This window comes from Macadamia integrifolia, unplaced genomic scaffold (assembly GCF_013358625.1).
Source record: "Macadamia integrifolia cultivar HAES 741 unplaced genomic scaffold, SCU_Mint_v3 scaffold_18A, whole genome shotgun sequence".
Taxonomy (NCBI): Eukaryota; Viridiplantae; Streptophyta; class Magnoliopsida; order Proteales; family Proteaceae; genus Macadamia; species Macadamia integrifolia.
Window position 1 is genome coordinate 126,487 of NW_024870636.1, and position 17,982 is coordinate 144,468.

At 37.7% G+C, this 17,982-nt stretch overlaps 1 protein-coding gene across 2 annotated transcripts in view; it reads right to left on the minus strand.

Moving 5' to 3' along the window:
* Window positions 1–17,982, minus strand: part of LOC122071140 (anaphase-promoting complex subunit 1) — a 114,775-nt gene that overhangs the window by 31,596 nt on the left and 65,197 nt on the right. The window contains exons 20-26 of one of the 2 annotated variants that reach the window (XM_042635436.1): window positions 17,719–17,790; window positions 16,379–16,472; window positions 16,222–16,304; window positions 15,714–15,767; window positions 15,488–15,565; window positions 15,212–15,333; window positions 14,963–15,123 (exon numbers count right to left, since the gene is read on the minus strand). In XM_042635436.1, the coding sequence (XP_042491370.1) occupies window positions 14,963–15,123; window positions 15,212–15,333; window positions 15,488–15,565; window positions 15,714–15,767; window positions 16,222–16,304; window positions 16,379–16,472; window positions 17,719–17,790 (664 nt within the window). Of the gene's footprint in view, window positions 1–14,962; window positions 15,124–15,211; window positions 15,334–15,487; window positions 15,566–15,713; window positions 15,771–16,221; window positions 16,305–16,378; window positions 16,473–17,718; window positions 17,791–17,982 lie in introns of both variants that reach the window. The other variant, XM_042635435.1, reaches the window with a different exon arrangement.

Consider the following 17,982-nt stretch of genomic DNA (forward strand, 5'->3'; position numbering starts at 1 on the left):
TCCCGGAAAACCAACCATATAGGAGCCGAGCATAGCATCCCAAAGCTGAGCATACCATCCTAAGGCATAGCAGACCATCCCATCCCAAAGCTGTGCAAACCATCCCTAAATGGACCAAATCAATTTACCGAGCAGACCATCTCAAAATGGAGCACGCCATCCTAAAGTGGACCAAACCTGTTAGCAAGTAGTCCATCCCAAAATGGAGCAGACCTAGCCAAAGTGGACCTGTCCAAAAACCAAGCAACTCAAACTGTATTTGCTAAAAGGAACACACTTATAGGATTAACTCCCGATGTTGACATTTCAGTCAACGCAGATCTGTGTTTCACAAGAATCCCCTTAACCCATAGGCCACGTCATAGGTCGTAGAGGAGCATACATATCCGCTCGGCTCTATTGTTGGGCATTGCTCATCCATGTTAGCACCCGCATCCACATCCGAAGTCTCCACACCCGAGCACCCGTATCCAAACACTCTGCAGCCAATCACTTTGAGCCGATTTTTCCAAATCCGAACTCTACCCAATCGATTAGTGCATTTTGCTTTGCTACTGAGGGCATCCATAGGTCTGCATTGAACATGACCATGCCACCTCACCGTCTCTCAGGGAGTGGATGCGAAAATCTGAAACATAGTCGAAACCTTACCAAAAAATAAAAAATTTTTAGTCGAAACTGAAAAAAATGTATATCGTAGTGGGATTTTTTTAAGACCTTGCAAAACCTCGTACATTAATTTTGTCAGTATTTTTAAGAATTAAAATTTGGAGATTGCAAAATGCCCTTTTGGGAAATTCCACATTCAATGCCATTAATTACATAGAGCTAGTGTATCACCTAATATTAAAGGGCATTGCAAAGATAATGCTAATGAATTTTTCCATAATTTAAATACACAAAAAAGTAATATTTTGGAATACCATAAACATAATGGCCAAATATCCAAATATAAAATAGAACAAGTATTTAACATAATCCACAAGTATATGCACATGAATCTTACATGCTAAAATGAAAATGATAACGCAAACATATCCTAAAAGGGAAAAAAAAGAGAAATGTGTAAATAAATTAAGCGATTTCACATAGTATGACTTAAATACGTTGATAACTGGGGCATCCATAGGTCTCCATTGAACATGACCATACCACCGCACCGTCTCTCGCGAGTTTGTACTAAATTGGTGTAACCCCCACTTTGTTTATTATACAATCATTCTTTACTTATCCCTCTTGGTCTTGTTACCCATCCGACAAAACATCCTCATCTCTGCTACACCCAGAGATGAGGATCCCACGTAACATCTTCATCTCTAGGTGTAGCAGATATGAGGATGTTATGTGTGATTTGTGACAAGACCAGGAGGGATAAATTAAGGAATGATTACACTTGAAACAAAGTGGGAGTCGCAACGATTCAGGACAAGCTCCGTGAGAGCCAGTTGCGGTGGTTTGGTAATGTTCAATGGTGACCTATGGATGCCCCACTTAGGAAAAGTGACGAAATTCATATAGAGCGTTCCCGAAGACATAGGGGCAGATCTAAAATGTCTATCGACAAGTGGTAAGGAAAGATATGTATATGATAGTGTTGGATTCTTGTATAATCGCAGATAGACTTTTGTGGAGGACAAAGACCCATGTAGCCGACCCCTTGTAGGGGATGTTCTTGGGATGATGTTTTATCTACTTTTGAGACTTATTTCTTTTTCCGTCTTCTACTTGTGGTATTTATATTGTGTATTTCTATTACATTGCTGAATATATTAAATCTATGTAGTCGACCCCATAAATTTTAGATAAGGTTATGTGGTTTCAGATCCTATTTTTTAGGAAAGAGATTTCTTTCTTTTTTTATCATAACCTTCTCTCACCTCCTCCCATCACACCTTATTTACTTCATACGTTCTCCCTCCTAAAGTTCATCGGGAGGGGCTCTAAATAGTATTTAAATGATATGGGCTCAAGTATATGGTAGAGTTTAGGACCAAAATTTGAGCTGCAATAGCTTGTGAATCAACCTCCAAAAATTATGAGGTTCCAAGACCAGAATCGTCCAGCTTTTCTACTCTCTCTCATGCTGAACCTGAATGAATGTTAGAATAGAGTGTAGTCCACCAGTGAGAGGGAAGCAATAATAGAAATAAAAGAACACACAAAAAATGGAAAGAGGAACAAGAAATTAGTAGTAGCACAAAGGGAGGGAGTATTAACTATGAAAAAGATCAGACCTGGGAATCTGGGTCGATCAGAGAAGGGAAAAGGAATGCAGAGGAACACGACCTTGTAACCATAGTGATACAGCGGTGCAATAGCTCAAAGGTAAACTTAATCAACTCTGCTCAATTGTTGGTTACTTGAATGGATACTATAAAGAGGTAAAGAGTCCTAATCATACCGTGATACTGGCAAGAAAATTAACTCCAACTCCTATAGTAACTTACATTATCTAATTGAAATAAATCATAAAAATAACCCCTACATGTGTGTAACTGTATCATAGACTAGCTACTTTTTCCATGTTTATTTTCTCTATTGTTGAGACTGTTCAGGATTTCTTTTTTCATGCAACAGGACATTGATGGAGCTAGAGTTGAGAAAATATTTGGTGCATGGTAAAGTATCCATTTTTGCTTATTTTTGGTATATTTTTTGAATTTGATATTGATTTTCTAATTTGAGATTACAAAGGTGATAAGAGTGCTCACTTGCAATGACTACCAGAGGATTTGTAGAGGAAGAGTTCAGAGCAACTGCAAACTTCATTTATGAGTATATACAACTTTCTTGTATGTATGTATATTATTGCTTTAATAGCAATGTACTGTTATAGTTACAAAAAAGACTGTCTATAGGATCCCTTCTTTGGTGTATGTTTGTATTTGGAACTCTACACCTTAAGGGGTTTCAATAGGATAATCCATTTACCAAAAAAAAAAAAAGGCAATATAATTTGATTTTATTTTTAGGGGGTTTTCAAGTTGCCAATGTTGGGGGAGTCTCGTACACAAGGATTAAAGTATCGGTATCGGTCGTCGTATCGGAGATACGCTAAAAATAAGCACATAAATGGATATGAAACACCTTTTTAAACACTTTTGCATAAAAAAATTGTTAAAAAAGCTATTGATAACATGTATTATGCATAAGCACTAAATTGAGGGTATCGCACTAAGAATTCAAGGTTTGTAATTGTCCCATAAATATAAAATCCTTGTTCCCAACCTTGATTTCGACTTTACTTAGATAGAAATATGGCTGGCAGCAACTTTGAAACAGAAACCCCTAAAAAAATCGTGTTTTCTGAAAAAATACCCATCTTGGTCATTATATGACCGTAGCGCACAGTATCGGTACATACCAATACTCACCGATACGTACTAATACTCATCGATACGTACCAATCAATACATATAAATACTCACCGATACGTACCGATACATATCAAAACGCATATTTCACCTCGATTTTATATTTTCCATAGAGTATCAGTACGTATTGATAGTGTATTGGTGCATATCGGTATGTATCGTAGAATATATATCGATACGAAAGGATTTTAAAAATTTCAGGTATCGTATTGGTCAGATAAATTTAAGATATGTATCGGAGGGTATCATAGCGGTATCGGCGATACTTTAAACCATGCGTACACTACACCAATGGTGGCACGGGGAACAACATTATCCACATGGGGCCTACATGGTTGGGGAGGAGAGAGAAAATAACAAAAAAAAATCTCATGGGACTGAATATTATGCATTGGCTGCGTGTGAAAATTTTCCAAAATTTTCTTAGTCTTTATTATCTTCTTTTTTTTTTTTTTTTTTTTTGAATTGACCCGATATTCCTGTTTTAGTTATTATTATTTCATTTCTCATCATGGAATATGATGTTGCACTTTTCTTAATGGTTTGAACAACTTTCCATCATCAGATTGGAACCTATTGCCTTAATGTATGATAAATAATAACATAAAAGTGTCTGGGTTGGTTGGTCCCAGGTTGGATTTAATTTGACATAGTTTTTTTTTGGGTAATTTACAACGCCACCCCCTGGAGAATGCCAGTATTATAGGGACACCCCCTCTCTTTCACCAAATTATACTCAAACCCTTTATAGTCAGTCTCCGTTAAATAAAGATTTGAAATGACATTTTTACCCTTTTAACTAAAACAAATAAACCAAACTAATTCCAGGAATATATAAACTTAAAATGGAATATTTACTCACCATCTTGGGAGTCGGTAGAGGCAGCTGCGTCGTGAATTCCTCCGGTACAACACACCAGAAAACAGCGGCAATTGGATTGCCGTGGGAAAATCTCAACCCTTGTCCTTTCCCTTCTCATCTCACCTTAACGAAATGCGATTTGGTCCCAAAAATAAAAGAAATAGTGTGGGATTTTCTGATCAGCCGCCACTGTTCATGAGTACAGAAGATTAAATTCCATCTTGGCTCTTCTTCTTCTGGGTATTGCGAGATGGGAGTTTTTGGTGTTGTTTCTGCAAGACCACCACCATCGTCACGGCTACCACTGCTACTACTCTTTGCGGAGACAGATCGCCGTGACGAAGAAAGTTTCGATTCAGTGGTGAAGCAATGAAAGCTTTAGAAAATTCAATCAAACTGGGCGAAAGCGAAGGAGAATTCAGGAGTTTCAGTAGAGCATAGAAGCCTCCATTCAGAGATTTCAGACCAGCTAATGATGGCACAAAGCCACTTCTTCAAGATCCTATACTGCGATCGAACCCAATTGAGACAGAGGAAGCGGTTTTGCGGTTGCCCCCTTTTCCGATCGTCGGACAAAAATCCCAACCCAGATGAAAGAAAATCGAGGCTTACTTTCATGTTTAATGTTAATTTTGAAATGAATTGGATTTTGAACTCAATTTTGTTTTAGTAGAACTCTTCATTGGAACACAAATTTCACATTTCACATTTCTCGTAGCAAAGCCAACGATTGAAGTTAAAAAAAAAAAAAAAAAAAAAAAAAAAAAAAAAAGTAGATCGCCGTGACGATCAAGTTCAACTTCAACCTCGGCCATCCTCATCCAATTCTTATATACCCAGCCAGAATAATAGAATACCAAGTTGCACAATGGATTTGAACCCAAATCCCCACACTGGGTATATCTTTAGCCCCTTAGCTCCCTCGACCCTCACAAACAACCCTTCAAACCGGATTTTGATTCAGGCTAAGATCCAAGAGATTTTCATGCCGACACTGAGCTCCACCATGATTGAGGGGAAGATCGTTTCTTGGGTGAAATCCGAAGGGGATAAACTCTCTAAAGGGGAGCCGCCTAGCGCTGGAAACCGAAGGATGAGTGATCTTAATCGAAGAACCACCGTCAGCGACCTCGGCATCTCCGAACAGAGCAATCTCCAAATCAAAGTTTCAATCCTTGCCAAATCTTTTCAACGAAAAAGATAGGTCCAAACTCGCAACTAGGGTTACGAAAGAGAAAATGAGAAATGCGACGAAGAAAGAGCACCTGAAGATGGGAAAACTCACCATTATCACAGTGTCGTCAGCCGGCGAGAACTGTTCATCCTAGGTCGCACGGTTGGGAGAAGTTCTAATGGAGATATTGTCGGAAGCTTGGATCTGTCGTGGGGTGTTCATGTCAGCATTTCAGGGGTTAAGGAGTGTGTGAGGGTAATATCGGTACTTCAATATTTTGAAGGGTAATATGGCATTTAAGAAAAAAAGAAACTGCTGACATCAGCATTTGAGGTATATTCTGTAACAGAGACTGACGGTAGGGGGTCTGAGTTTAATTTGGTGAAAGAGAGGGGGTGTCCCTATAATAATGGCATTCTCCAAGGGGTGGCGCTGTAAATTACCCTATATATAATGGGGGCTCAGTGCTTCCTCACCCAAAAGTAGAACAATATTTCCTCCAATGACTAACACATGATAATTAAGGTGGCACCAAAATTTTGTGGATGATACCAGTGGACTCAAACGTCCTTTATTCACTAGTCAAGTTTCAGCGCAATTCAAATTTATCGTGTCAAAATAAACTATTGAAAAGATTAGAGAATACCAATGGAAAGTATGCTTCATATGAGATCATGGTTTAAAGTATCTCCGATACCGATACGATACCTTCCGATACGTATCTTAAATTTAGCCGATCGATACGATACACACCGATACGATACATTGAATTTTTAAAATCCTTTCGTATCGATATATATCCTATGACACATATCGATATGCACCAATACACTATCGATATGTACTGATACTCTATGAAAAATATAAAATCAATGTGAAATATACGTTTTGGTATGTATCAGTACATATCGGTGAGTATTTGTATGTATCGATCGGTACGTATCGATGAGTATCAGTACGTATTGGTGAGTATCGGTATGTATTGATCAATACGTATCAGTGAGTATCGGTATGTACCGATACAGTGCGCTATGGTCATATAATGGCCAAGATGAGTATTTTTTTTAGAAAACACGAATTTTTGAGGGGTTTTTGTTCCAAAGTTGTTGTCAGTCATATTTCTCTCTAACTAAAGTGGAAATCAAGGTTGGGAACAAGGATTTTACATTTATGGGACAACTACAAACCTTGAATTCTTAGTGCGATACCCTCAATTTAGTGTTTATGCATAATACATGTTATCAATAGTTTTTTTTAACAAATATTTTATGCAAAAGTGTTTAAAAAGGTGTTTCATATCCATTTATGTGCGTATTTTTAGCGTATCTCCGATACGATACGATACGATACCCTCCGATACGTATCTTAATTTTGATCGACCGATACGGCGAGCGATACCGATAGAGAAGGGAAAACCAGAAAATAATAGAGAGGCAAAAAAGGAAGAAGAAGAAGAAGATAAGAAGGTAAAAGAAGAGAAAAAAATCAGGAAGGGATCAAAAGGACACCCACGGAAGCCATGGTTCTAACCCAAAAGAAATCTTTCATGTTCAAATCTTCAAAAACTAAAACAGAAATTTCAATTATGTCTTACATGACTACTTAAAGGAAAAATCAAAACAATTAAGGGAAACCACTGGAAAGGAAACTACTTTAAAGTTTGAAGCTAACTAATCTCAAAGAAATTGTTTCTAAAATAAAAGGAAATCAAATCAGAAGCTAATTTTTTCCCTAAATCAATCGTCCAATTGCATCAGCTCTCCCAGTCTTAAAAGAACTCGACTCCGTCGAGTTAGGTCATGCTCCCAAGATTCCCTAATAAATCGCTCGCCAATGAGGTAGCACATATCTTGAAACAGAAGATGGGAACATAACTCCAAGAGGAGGGAGAGTAGGCTAACGTGTCACTGGAGCCGGAGTCAGTCGACGACGTGGCATGTCTGATAATGCATGTGGCCTCATTAAGTACATACGACCTCCTTGCTTCACCTTGATGGTGTTCCGTGCACCATCATAGAGAATGCCTGCATGTTGCTGCCAAGGTCGCCCTAAAAGAATGTCGCCGTGCGCCAATGGGGTGACCAAGCAAGTTACATGGTACTATAATGGCCCAAATTGTAAGTGTACTCGAACAACTGCAGTGGCCTCTTCTCGAGCTGTGGGTCCAAAATCTCACACTTGAATCTTCTTGAAAAGCTGCTTCTATGGAAGGTTGTGTGCTCAAACAAATTCAGTAGATATGAAGTTTTCTTCTGCCCCAGTGTCAACAACTGTATGGACATCGGTAAGATCGGAACCGTGCAAGAAAGTACCCTTCTGTCTAAAGAGAGAAGCCTTGTCAACTAGTCTGTTTGAAAAGGATGAACGACTAGCTGAATGAGCTTCTACATCCTCATCACCATAGTCGAACATATCATCTTCCTCGAGGGGATAAGGATATAAAGCAGACTCATCTTCAATCTTCTCTGTTGGTTGCTTCGCTACTGCATTCACAGAACGAGTCCTATTGGGACACTTGGAGTAGTGACCCTTCTCACCACAACTATGGCATCTGATGTTCTTCAAGCCATAGTTGTCACGGCGTCGCCAAGGCGTCCCGACATTTTGGAGAGGGCACATCGGTGGACCGATTAGGGTCACCTTCATTAATCGACCGCCAAGGGTCATATAGCATTGCCAAATCGTCCCTGGCGACGATTTCTGACATTGTACACATAAATCGATCGCCATTTTGTTTTTTTTTTTTTTTTTTTTTTTGAAGTTATTATTGTTAATTACTAAATTGATTCTCTTTCTAACAATGTTATTAGCAGGTGTAATTGAAATGTACAAATTAATGCTACATGGGATAAAAGTGTAAATTAATAAGTTGTACCAAAGAAAAAAAAAGTCTAAATTAAGACCAAAGAAAGAAGTCGCGACTCTAACTCTCTTCAACCCTCCAACCCTAAGTCTCAAAGTGAAGACTGAAGACTCCTTTCAACCCTTCAACCCTTATTTTGCTCCAGCGATAGTTGTTCCTCCTCCGGCAATGCTGCTCCCGTGCTCCGGCGAAGATAGGTATGTTCCACTCTTCTTCTATTCTTCTATCCTTCCTCTATTCTTCTAACCTTCCTCTTCCTTGTCTCTGGTTTCTGTCTATCGACTCTTCTTCTCTTCTTCCAACCTTCTTCTTCCTTGCCACTGGCTTCTTCTCTTCTTCTCTTCTTCTCTTCTTCTCCTCTTCTAACCTTCTTCTTCCTTGACCCTACAGAGTCTGGTTTGTTTGACTCTTCAAAGTCGTCACCTCTCTTTTTTTTCCCCATTTTCTACTACTAATCAGTAATCAGTCTCTTCTCTTCTTCTTCTTATCTTCTTCTTCCTCTTCCCTAGTTCACTCACACAGACCAGAAATCTTTCTCTGTTCTGATCTTATTTTGCTCCGACGATAGCTTTTCCTCCTCCGGTGTTGCTGCTTCTGTGCTCCAACGAAGATAGGTATGTTCGACTCTTCTTCTCTTCTTCCTCCTTGTCTCTGGTTTTGAGTCTATCGACTCTTCTTCTCTTCTTCTCTTCTCCTCTTCTAACCTTCTTCTTTCTTGACCCTACAGAGTCCGGTTTGTTCGACTCTTCAGAGTCTTCACCTCTTTTTCCCCCCTTTTTCTACTACTAATCAGTAATCAGTCTCTTCTCTTCTTCTAATCTTCTTCTTCCTCTTCCTTAGTTCACTCACAGAACAGAAATCTTTCTCTGTTCTGATTTTTTTTTTTTTTTTTTTTTTTTTTTTTTTTTTTTTTTTTTTTTTTTTTTTTTTTTTTTAATGTTGTATACTTGTATTGTCTTTTTCATTGATGCAAATTTTCTAGCAGTCATGATTGTCAGATTGTGGTCTTCAATTACCAGATTTTCCATGATGAAGAACCATGTTCTATATTGTGGATAGTATTAATATTAAGAAAGGTAAGTCTATGTGCTAGGGGAAAAAGCCATTGTAATCTATGATATATGTTGGTTCATATAAATTTCTAGTTCTATTCTGTTGCAATATATTTTAACAATGTTTCCTGTGAATCTATGATATATGTTGGTTCATATAAATTTTTTTACAAATTTATAATAATGTCTCGTTGGCCTGTGTGCATCTTTTTTCCCCCACTTGTCAATTCAATGTGGTCTTGTGCAATTATTGATGTAGGATGGAAGGAATCATTTTCTGTTATTTCTCAGCAATGTCTTTATCTTTTGATTTGGATGGATTAAAATACTTGTCTATTGTCTACATTCTAATGTCTACTATATTTTTTCTTAGAAAATAGGGGAAATAAAAAAGTAGTATACTAAATAACTTTAGAAAATAGGGAAAATAAAAAATGACACATGGGCGATTTGACCGCCATGGCAACGCCATAATGGGCGATTCATCGCCAAATCGATTAGTCACCCCTCCACCGCCTTGGATCGATTTGATGCCGTCACACCTATGCTTCAAGCCATCACTGTCCTTGTTGAACTCTAACCTTTTTTCTTCAACTCTACAAGCTTCAGGCTTCTTTTCCTCCATACATGGTGGAGGTCTATAAACTGAAGAAGTCTTGAGCATACTTTCCAGTAGATGGACTTCTCTTTAGCTGTCTTTCTATGAGCCGCTGCCACATCAATAGACCCGAAATCAATGTTAGCCAACTCAAATCGAATCTCAGTACTTAGCCCACTGATATAACGAATCACCCGTTGCTGGTCTATTTCCTGAAGTCGACACCTTAAAGACAGCTTGTGGAACTCAAGGGTGTAGGAATCCACATCCTTGTTACCTTGTTGTAAGCTAAGCAATTTATGGAACATTACCTTCTCATAATTAAGAGGAACAAATTTTTCAGTTAGAATCTGCTTTATGACCTCCCAATTTTCATGACCTCCCAATTGGTAACGAGTCCAAGTCTTCTAACAAACCTTACATTCAGTACATCATCCCACCATAAACATGCATAGTCAATAAACTTGGTGAGGATGAGTTCACACTTCTTCATGTCTGGAAGAGACTCATATGCAAAAATCCTCTCAACTTTGGTAAGCCAGTCAAGAAATTCCTCAGGCCCCTTTTCACCACAGAACTCTGGAACCTCAACTTTGATGCCATAATCTCCATCAGAAAATTGCCGGCAACATCTTGAGGTATAAAAGGATCACGTTGCACTCGGTGAGGTGTATCTTCAATCCGTAGGGCATTAAACTGAGGAGGGGGTGTAGATGGTCCTACATTGACTCGCGTTTCAAACTTTTGCATAAAGGCAAGAATCCTAGCGAGGGCACCTTGAGTCTCGTCCATGAACTTGTCATATTTTGCCTCATTCTTCTCAACCCTGGCATTAGTTTCCTTTGGTTCTCAAGTACCTCACAATACAACTTGTGCAACTCAGCATTGATGTGACCTGTCATGGTTAGAGAGGGTAGGAAATTTTTTCTAATACCACTTGATGCGGATCCGGATTCCAAGGACTGAAATTGGATCAGTTAGGGCCCACAATAAAGTAGTAAAGAGTAATGGCAGTTTTATAAATAAACTGAAGTTTATGGGAATGGCAGAGTTGTAAATAAACAGAAATTATAATAAGCTACTTGGGAGAGGGGACATAAAGGGGATTAATAGTTATCTGGTGGGGATAAACTAGGAAACAAATAGAAATATGGGAGATAGGAGAATTAAAGGAAAACAGAAGGGTATAATAGGAAATCAGAATAAAAGAGAATGAATTAATAACTCACGATTCTGTTGGAGTTGTCTTCAACCTCTAGACAGCCACACAAGAGGCGGTAGAACAGAGAACAAAAGAGGGGGAAGGAAAGGAACTCCCTCGATTCTGTCACAGCTTGGTCTAATACTTCAAGTAAATAATTGCCTCAACCTGCCTCCCAATAATACGAAGACTCAGCCTGAAGGAACCTGCAATGAGAGCGATTGGAGGATCTGAACCAGATCTGGCGGTAGGTGAATGTCAGATCTGGCTGCTGTGGATCTCACAAATCAGAAGGTCTTTCGATCTCAGATTCAAGTATCTGAATCGCCTTAGGGCTTGCTACTGCTCCTCCAAGTCTCAAACCAACAGCTATGGTTATGAAGGAGTTCGACTCACCTGTTTGGTACTGCAAGTATCGCTCAGAAAGAGAAGGGAAAACCAGAAAATAATAGAGAGGCAGAAAAGGAAGAAGAATAAATAAGGAAGAAGTAGAAGAAGAAGAAGATAAGAAGGTAAAAGAAGAGAAAAAAATCAGGGAGGGATCAAAAGGACACCCACAGAAGCCATGGTTCTCACCCAAAAGAAATCTTTCATGTTCAAATCTTCAAAAACTAAACTGAAATTTCAATTATGTCTTACATGACTACTCAAAGGAAAAATCAAAACAATTAAGGGAAACCACTGGAAAGGAAACTACTTTAAAGTTAGACGCTAACTAATCCCAAAGAAATTGTTTCTAAAATAAAAGGAAATCAAATCAAAAGCTAATTTTTTCGCTAAATCAATCGTCCAACTGCATCAATATTGTTCCAGCAGAGACAGCAGGAGGGGGGACTTGGATGTGACACTGAATGAGGAACGCCCAAGTGGGAAGGCAATTGGAGATGGCTTTCCAGACTGTGAAGCTATGGCAGTGGATGTGACCTTTGAACCATATAATTTTTCTCCAAGGCAAGATGGGGCTTTTGGAACAGATGAAACACCAGGCAAAAGGCAGAAGTAAACAATCCATTGGGGGAGGGCAGCCTAGTGGGCTTTAATTTATGACTTAATGAGTTAGCCTAGTGGTTAGTACTTTGTCTAATAAGGGGTCTTAGGCTCAAACCTTGTAAGTTTAAATTGGGGGAAATAATGTTTTTAATTAAAAGATTCCTTCTTTTATCTTTATTTCGGGTTTTTAATTTCTTATGGTCCCCACCCCAATCAAACAAATCATGGGAGGAGGGAGATGAGTTCTAATAGAGGAAAAATAGAAAAGAAAAATAAATTAAGAAAAAAGAAAGAGAGGGGAATCGTGTGGGGGAGAGAGAGGGGGGAAAAGAGAGTCGTGAGAGAAAGAAGAAGAAAAAGAAAGAGAAGGAAAGAGGGAAAACTGAGAGAGAAGGAGAGAAAGATTGCAAGAGAAGAGAAAGAGAAAAAAGAAAGGGAGATCGTGGAATGGAAAGCTGTCCATTCTTATGCCTACTTTACTGCTCTATTCTGTTCACTCCAGGTACTTGTTTTTCCTCCCATTGGCTAACATCTGTGTCCAACTTTAATCTTAGTTTCTTGAATTTATTTATGCCCTATTACAGTACCTACAAGATTCTTGGTGTTAACTGTTAAGCTTGATTTAATCTTATTTTCTTGAACAGGTTTCTGCCATATTACAGTACCTACAAGATTCTTGGTGCTAAGTATATCAAATCTTAATTTGATTTCAGATTCTTGAATTGGATTGTTGTCCCTAATTCCTAATAGTTGTTCGTTTCTACCCAAAACTTTAGGGTTAGCTTTGATTTTAACTGACTAATTCAATGATTCAGCTGGCCTCCCCATGTTGGAACATAATCCATTTAGGGCTGGGGTTTTCATTGTGACCCAAACCTTAGGAACCAATACTGTCGGATCACTCCCATCTTTTGAAGGGCTCTTGTCCTTTTTATTAGCTATTAATTCCTAGAGTTTGACCTCTGATTGAGAGGGCTGACTTTTAGGTTAGCTTGTTGACTTTTTTTAGGAAGAAAGGTATTTAGTTATACAACAACAACAACAAAAACAAACTTATCCTTTTACCAACTTAATGGGGTCAGCTACATGGATCCAATAGAAGAAAAAGAAAAAAAGTATTTAGTTATGTTCAGGATAAATGATTAATATAGGGTGATATTAATTACAGATTGTGACCTCCCAGATACTTGGGACTCAGAGGGTGGAGATAACACATTTGCAGATGGAGGTAAGTGGATTATAGTGGGTGCACACCACAGAGGTGTGATATGTTACTATTTTTTTTTGTCTTACTAGGCTGTTGAACTCACTCCATTAAATTTGACATTTCAGAGGAATAAAACGGGGGATGCGAGTTGCAGTGGAGTTTGTGGGCGACTCGAAGTTTTCTTGTTTTAGCTTACTTTTATTTTAGTATATGGTTGTAGTAGGGAACTGCTTCATGTATACTCTGACAGAGTGTCTTTGAATCTTAATTTGGGGACGTATCTTAGATTGCCACCAGTAGGGTATTATTTGGAATTTATGATTTAATTATATTGTTGAGACTTGAATTTGATGAGTTTTATTAAACTTGACTTTGTGAATGTTATCGATCATGTGATCAGCACCCATGAGGAATGCACCTTTAGCTGCATTTGGTTTAGGTGGTGACACTAGTAGTGTTGATTTCATCAAAATGATAACATTTGATCAGCGCCCATGAGGGTTGTACCATTAGCTGCATCTGGGTTTGGGTCATGACACTAGTAGTGTTGATTTCATCAAAATTTGAGGATATTGATGCAATTAAGGATCAAAACCAGATTTGTGCAAGAACGTTTATCTATCAAAACTTTGAATCTTTGGTCAAATTTTTATTTTTAGTGTCTTCACTAGATTAGTGCAAAACAACCTGAATGATTACACCAAACTAGATATTTTTGCAATGATGTGTTCTTCTAAACCTTAAATCTTCCCCAAACTGAAAATAACATTTTTTTGGTATTAATACACGTAAGAAACCTCATCCTTTATACGTAATCAATTGAATGCACTGGTCTTCTTGTTCTTCGTTCTCTTTTTCATACATGATATATTTTACATATTACTTTATAATGTTTTATGCTTCAAAGCTGTATTTTGCAAATATCCTAAGAATTTCCATACGCTTGACAATTTCTATGCATATTTGTTATGCATCTGGTGTCTCTCCAGTACGATACTGATACTTTAAACCTTGACCATAGGCACAAGCAATTGTGTTCAACAATCTGGTGCCAATCAAGAGTGTATCACAATAGCAGCAACCATGGAGTAAAGGGGAAAAATGAAAATTTCCAACCAAGAAAAAATCAAATCTCATTCATTCCTTTGAAGCTTTTCTCATTACAGATATCACTCAAAATATCCAATCAGATGTCTCGTTAAACTAACTGAAAGTCTGACTCACAAACAGATAACTTACAGGAAATAGAAAAATCAGATTCCATTATAAACAGGAGTTTGTAACTTGCCAAAAGAAGTAAAAATCGGATATAAAAATATTCAATCAACAAGTCCAATAATACCAAAAATGTTTATCAAAGCATTTTGGGTCTTATAGCTGGACAACACACCCACCCACCCACACATACATACACACACACACACGAGAGAGAGAGAGAGAGAGAGAGAGAGAGAGAGAGAGAAGATTTCTATGTGCTGACCAAATTCCATACTAAAATACAAAGAAGGATCATGTTATCTTTCAATAAGGCTGCATTGGGCTCAAAACAAACGTAAAGAGAACAAAGTAAAAATAAAGACAATAAGGGGGGAGCAGTGCAACAAAAAAACTGCATACTTAAACCAGCACAAGAAGATTTACCAAGAGAAATGCATGCTCCGGCTACTATATTGACAAATGCCTGAACCAGTGCTTCAACATCCAATTCATCACAGTCAGCTGTCTCATCACCAATGCTCAATACACCCATCTTCACAATATCAGGAATCTGGGATTGAATCCATTCCCCAGAAGGCTGTACCCTGCATCACCAGATATCTTAAGTTGAACATCAGTAAAAGATGTAGCTGTTTTCAAAATTGAATAGCACAAAGTCCATGTTAACACTACCTGCTCCACATTATCAAATTCCTTGCAATAACACGGAGCATTATAAAATCAGGTCTCACATATTGCAGTTCAAAATGGGTATGAGGAATAGAAAGCCTAGATGCCATAACTTTCAACTCTGTCTGAAATAAGCAAAAGTTGTAATGTAAGAACATCCTGGCAAATGCTGCCAAACAATACAGTGTTTCTTACATCTATATTGGAAGCAAGAAAATCCACTTGGAATAGCATCAGATATTGAACATATACAGAACTACATCCTACGCAAAAACTTGCCTTCAAAAACATCAGAGCAAGAGCAATTATAGCTCCAGGGGCTGTGACATCAACATTGACAGATGTACCATCCATCATCTAAAAAAAGTAATAAACAAGGGAAGACCCATTAAAATCAACTCTCATAGACACAGAAAAGCATTGATTTTGAGTTCCTGATAAGTTGTGTCAGAAAAATCGAAGTGCAAGAAATTAATTCAAAAACTTGGTTGGGTAGTTACAAAACCTGTCCAGCACCACGATTTTGCTCATCTGTTGATGGTTTTATGGTAAGTGATCTCTGCTGATGAATACAAAAAAAACAGAGGCAACACAGAAGTATGAGACTTATTAAAAGGGCAACCAATCAAGTAAAGCTGTCAGATCTTATCTACCAATGAGTAGTTTGGAAGGTTTAACAACGATAAAAAAAATTTTTAAAAAAAGGTACATTACGCCTAGGGTACCTAACGTTTCGAGAAATAACGGAGAAGGTACCCAATGTTTCGCATATTATGTGTTTGGGGTAGCTAAACAGTGATAACAGTATACTAAAGTTAATGGAAAAGTTGGAAATTTGAAATTTGGTTTTTATCAATTTAACCAAGTTATCCTTGTTTAGGTACCCCAAACATAATATGTGAAATGTTAGGAGGTATATTAGCCGTAATTTCTTGGAATGTTAGGTACCCTAGGTGTAATTTACCTAACAATATTAGAGACACTTAAGCACAAAAATATCTCCATCACCATACATTCTGAGATTCTTTGCCACCAATGTATTGGAACAGCCGATCCACCAATGTTCTCATGAAACCAAGTACATCTTCGCCTCGACCTTCAATAAAATTTAACTTAGCTATCTAAAACATTAACCTTTTAAAGAATTCAGTTGTAAAAGCAAATCCATACCCAAAGCTACAAGTCCCATTGCAGACCCTGCAGAAACAGCATAACATTCTCTTTCAAGTACATTATCACCTCCACTTTTACGGCCAATTTCTCCCTGTAAAAAGTTTTAATTAACATGCACTAATATTAGCATGATTTTCCTATATGAAAAAGAAAGGGGAAAAAAAAAAGTGGAAAAGGATTAAAGTTACTTCAATAGTTCTTGAAGATGCTATAGACCAATATAGATGCAGAAATATGTAGCTATTCACCCAAGACTAACAAAAATTCATCATTGGATTTCATTGATGACATATTGGACCAGAAATGCAGATAACATACAAATGCCATATAGTTAAAACTTTAGATCAATGACTAGATTATAAATCAATCACTAATGATGATTAATAATGGAGATTATGACAGCAACAATAATGATAATAACTTTAGTGCCAATAAGCAGTATTCTATCTAACAAAAGTAAAAAAAGCATCACTCTAGAAGACACACAAAGAGCATCAAACAGCGAGGAAAGAACCAGGGTGATCAATATGTAAAATATCATAAAAATTGATAGTACTACAAACTGAGATGCTCAAAGCCTTCATTGCCTCTAGCTTCCAAGGAACTATTATGTCCTGAGTCTCCTGACCCAACAACATTGTCTTATTAGAGATAACATGTAAAACTTAAAATATCAAAAGAATTGATAATGGTATATGTAATGCCCCAGAAATTAGAAACTTGAGAGTACATTTTAAAGGGCCAAAAATAGGGTTTCCTAGAAATTTTGGGAACTAATTTGGCCAATTAGGCCTTGAAACCAGCAAGAAACTTCCACGTTTCTACTGAAATTTCACGGTTTAGTGAAATGTTTCAGTTTCGAGCCTGGTGAAAACCAGGCTAGAACCAAAACCTTGAACCTTGATTCACCATTAGCAGACTTACTCAAGAGTCAGAGGAGAACAAGAGACCAATATATCCAAAAAGGCTATGAGGTACCAGGACAATAAAAAATGAAAGTAAAACAAAGTAGGATAAAAAGAATAAACCCTGAGGAAAACTAAGAGACCCACTCATGCAGATAACAAAGAGCATGGATGAAGGGAGAACTGTATAATAGAGGGTGTGATTAAATCCAAAATGGCACTCCCTTTTTTCTTCCAGTTAACCAAGAGTCACATATCTGATGAACAAGAAAGATCATAGAGGTCGGGAAAAAAAATGCCTTCATCAAATTCCTAAATTTACAAAACGATTATACACATAAACCACATGTCATAAAACCAAAAGATACACAAGTAATATGAATACGTAACCAGAAAAATTATCCAATACAGTGCGAAAACAGAACTCAATACCAGAAGAGTTTGCATTGTTTGAGGATGTGCTGAACCTTCATAAAGAAGCCCAACAGCCATGAGTGCCGCAGACTGAAAAATCAATGCAAAAGCATGCATTTTAGAATTAATCCGAAAATGGTACCAGTTAAGGCCACAGCTACGGAACAGAGTTAACGAAGAAATTAGAGTTCATGCATCTGACTGGAGTGGCAACCTAAGAGTTTCAATTCTAGTAAGCAATGTTAGAAATTGGATTAGAAATATTGTGTAACCACCGCCTCC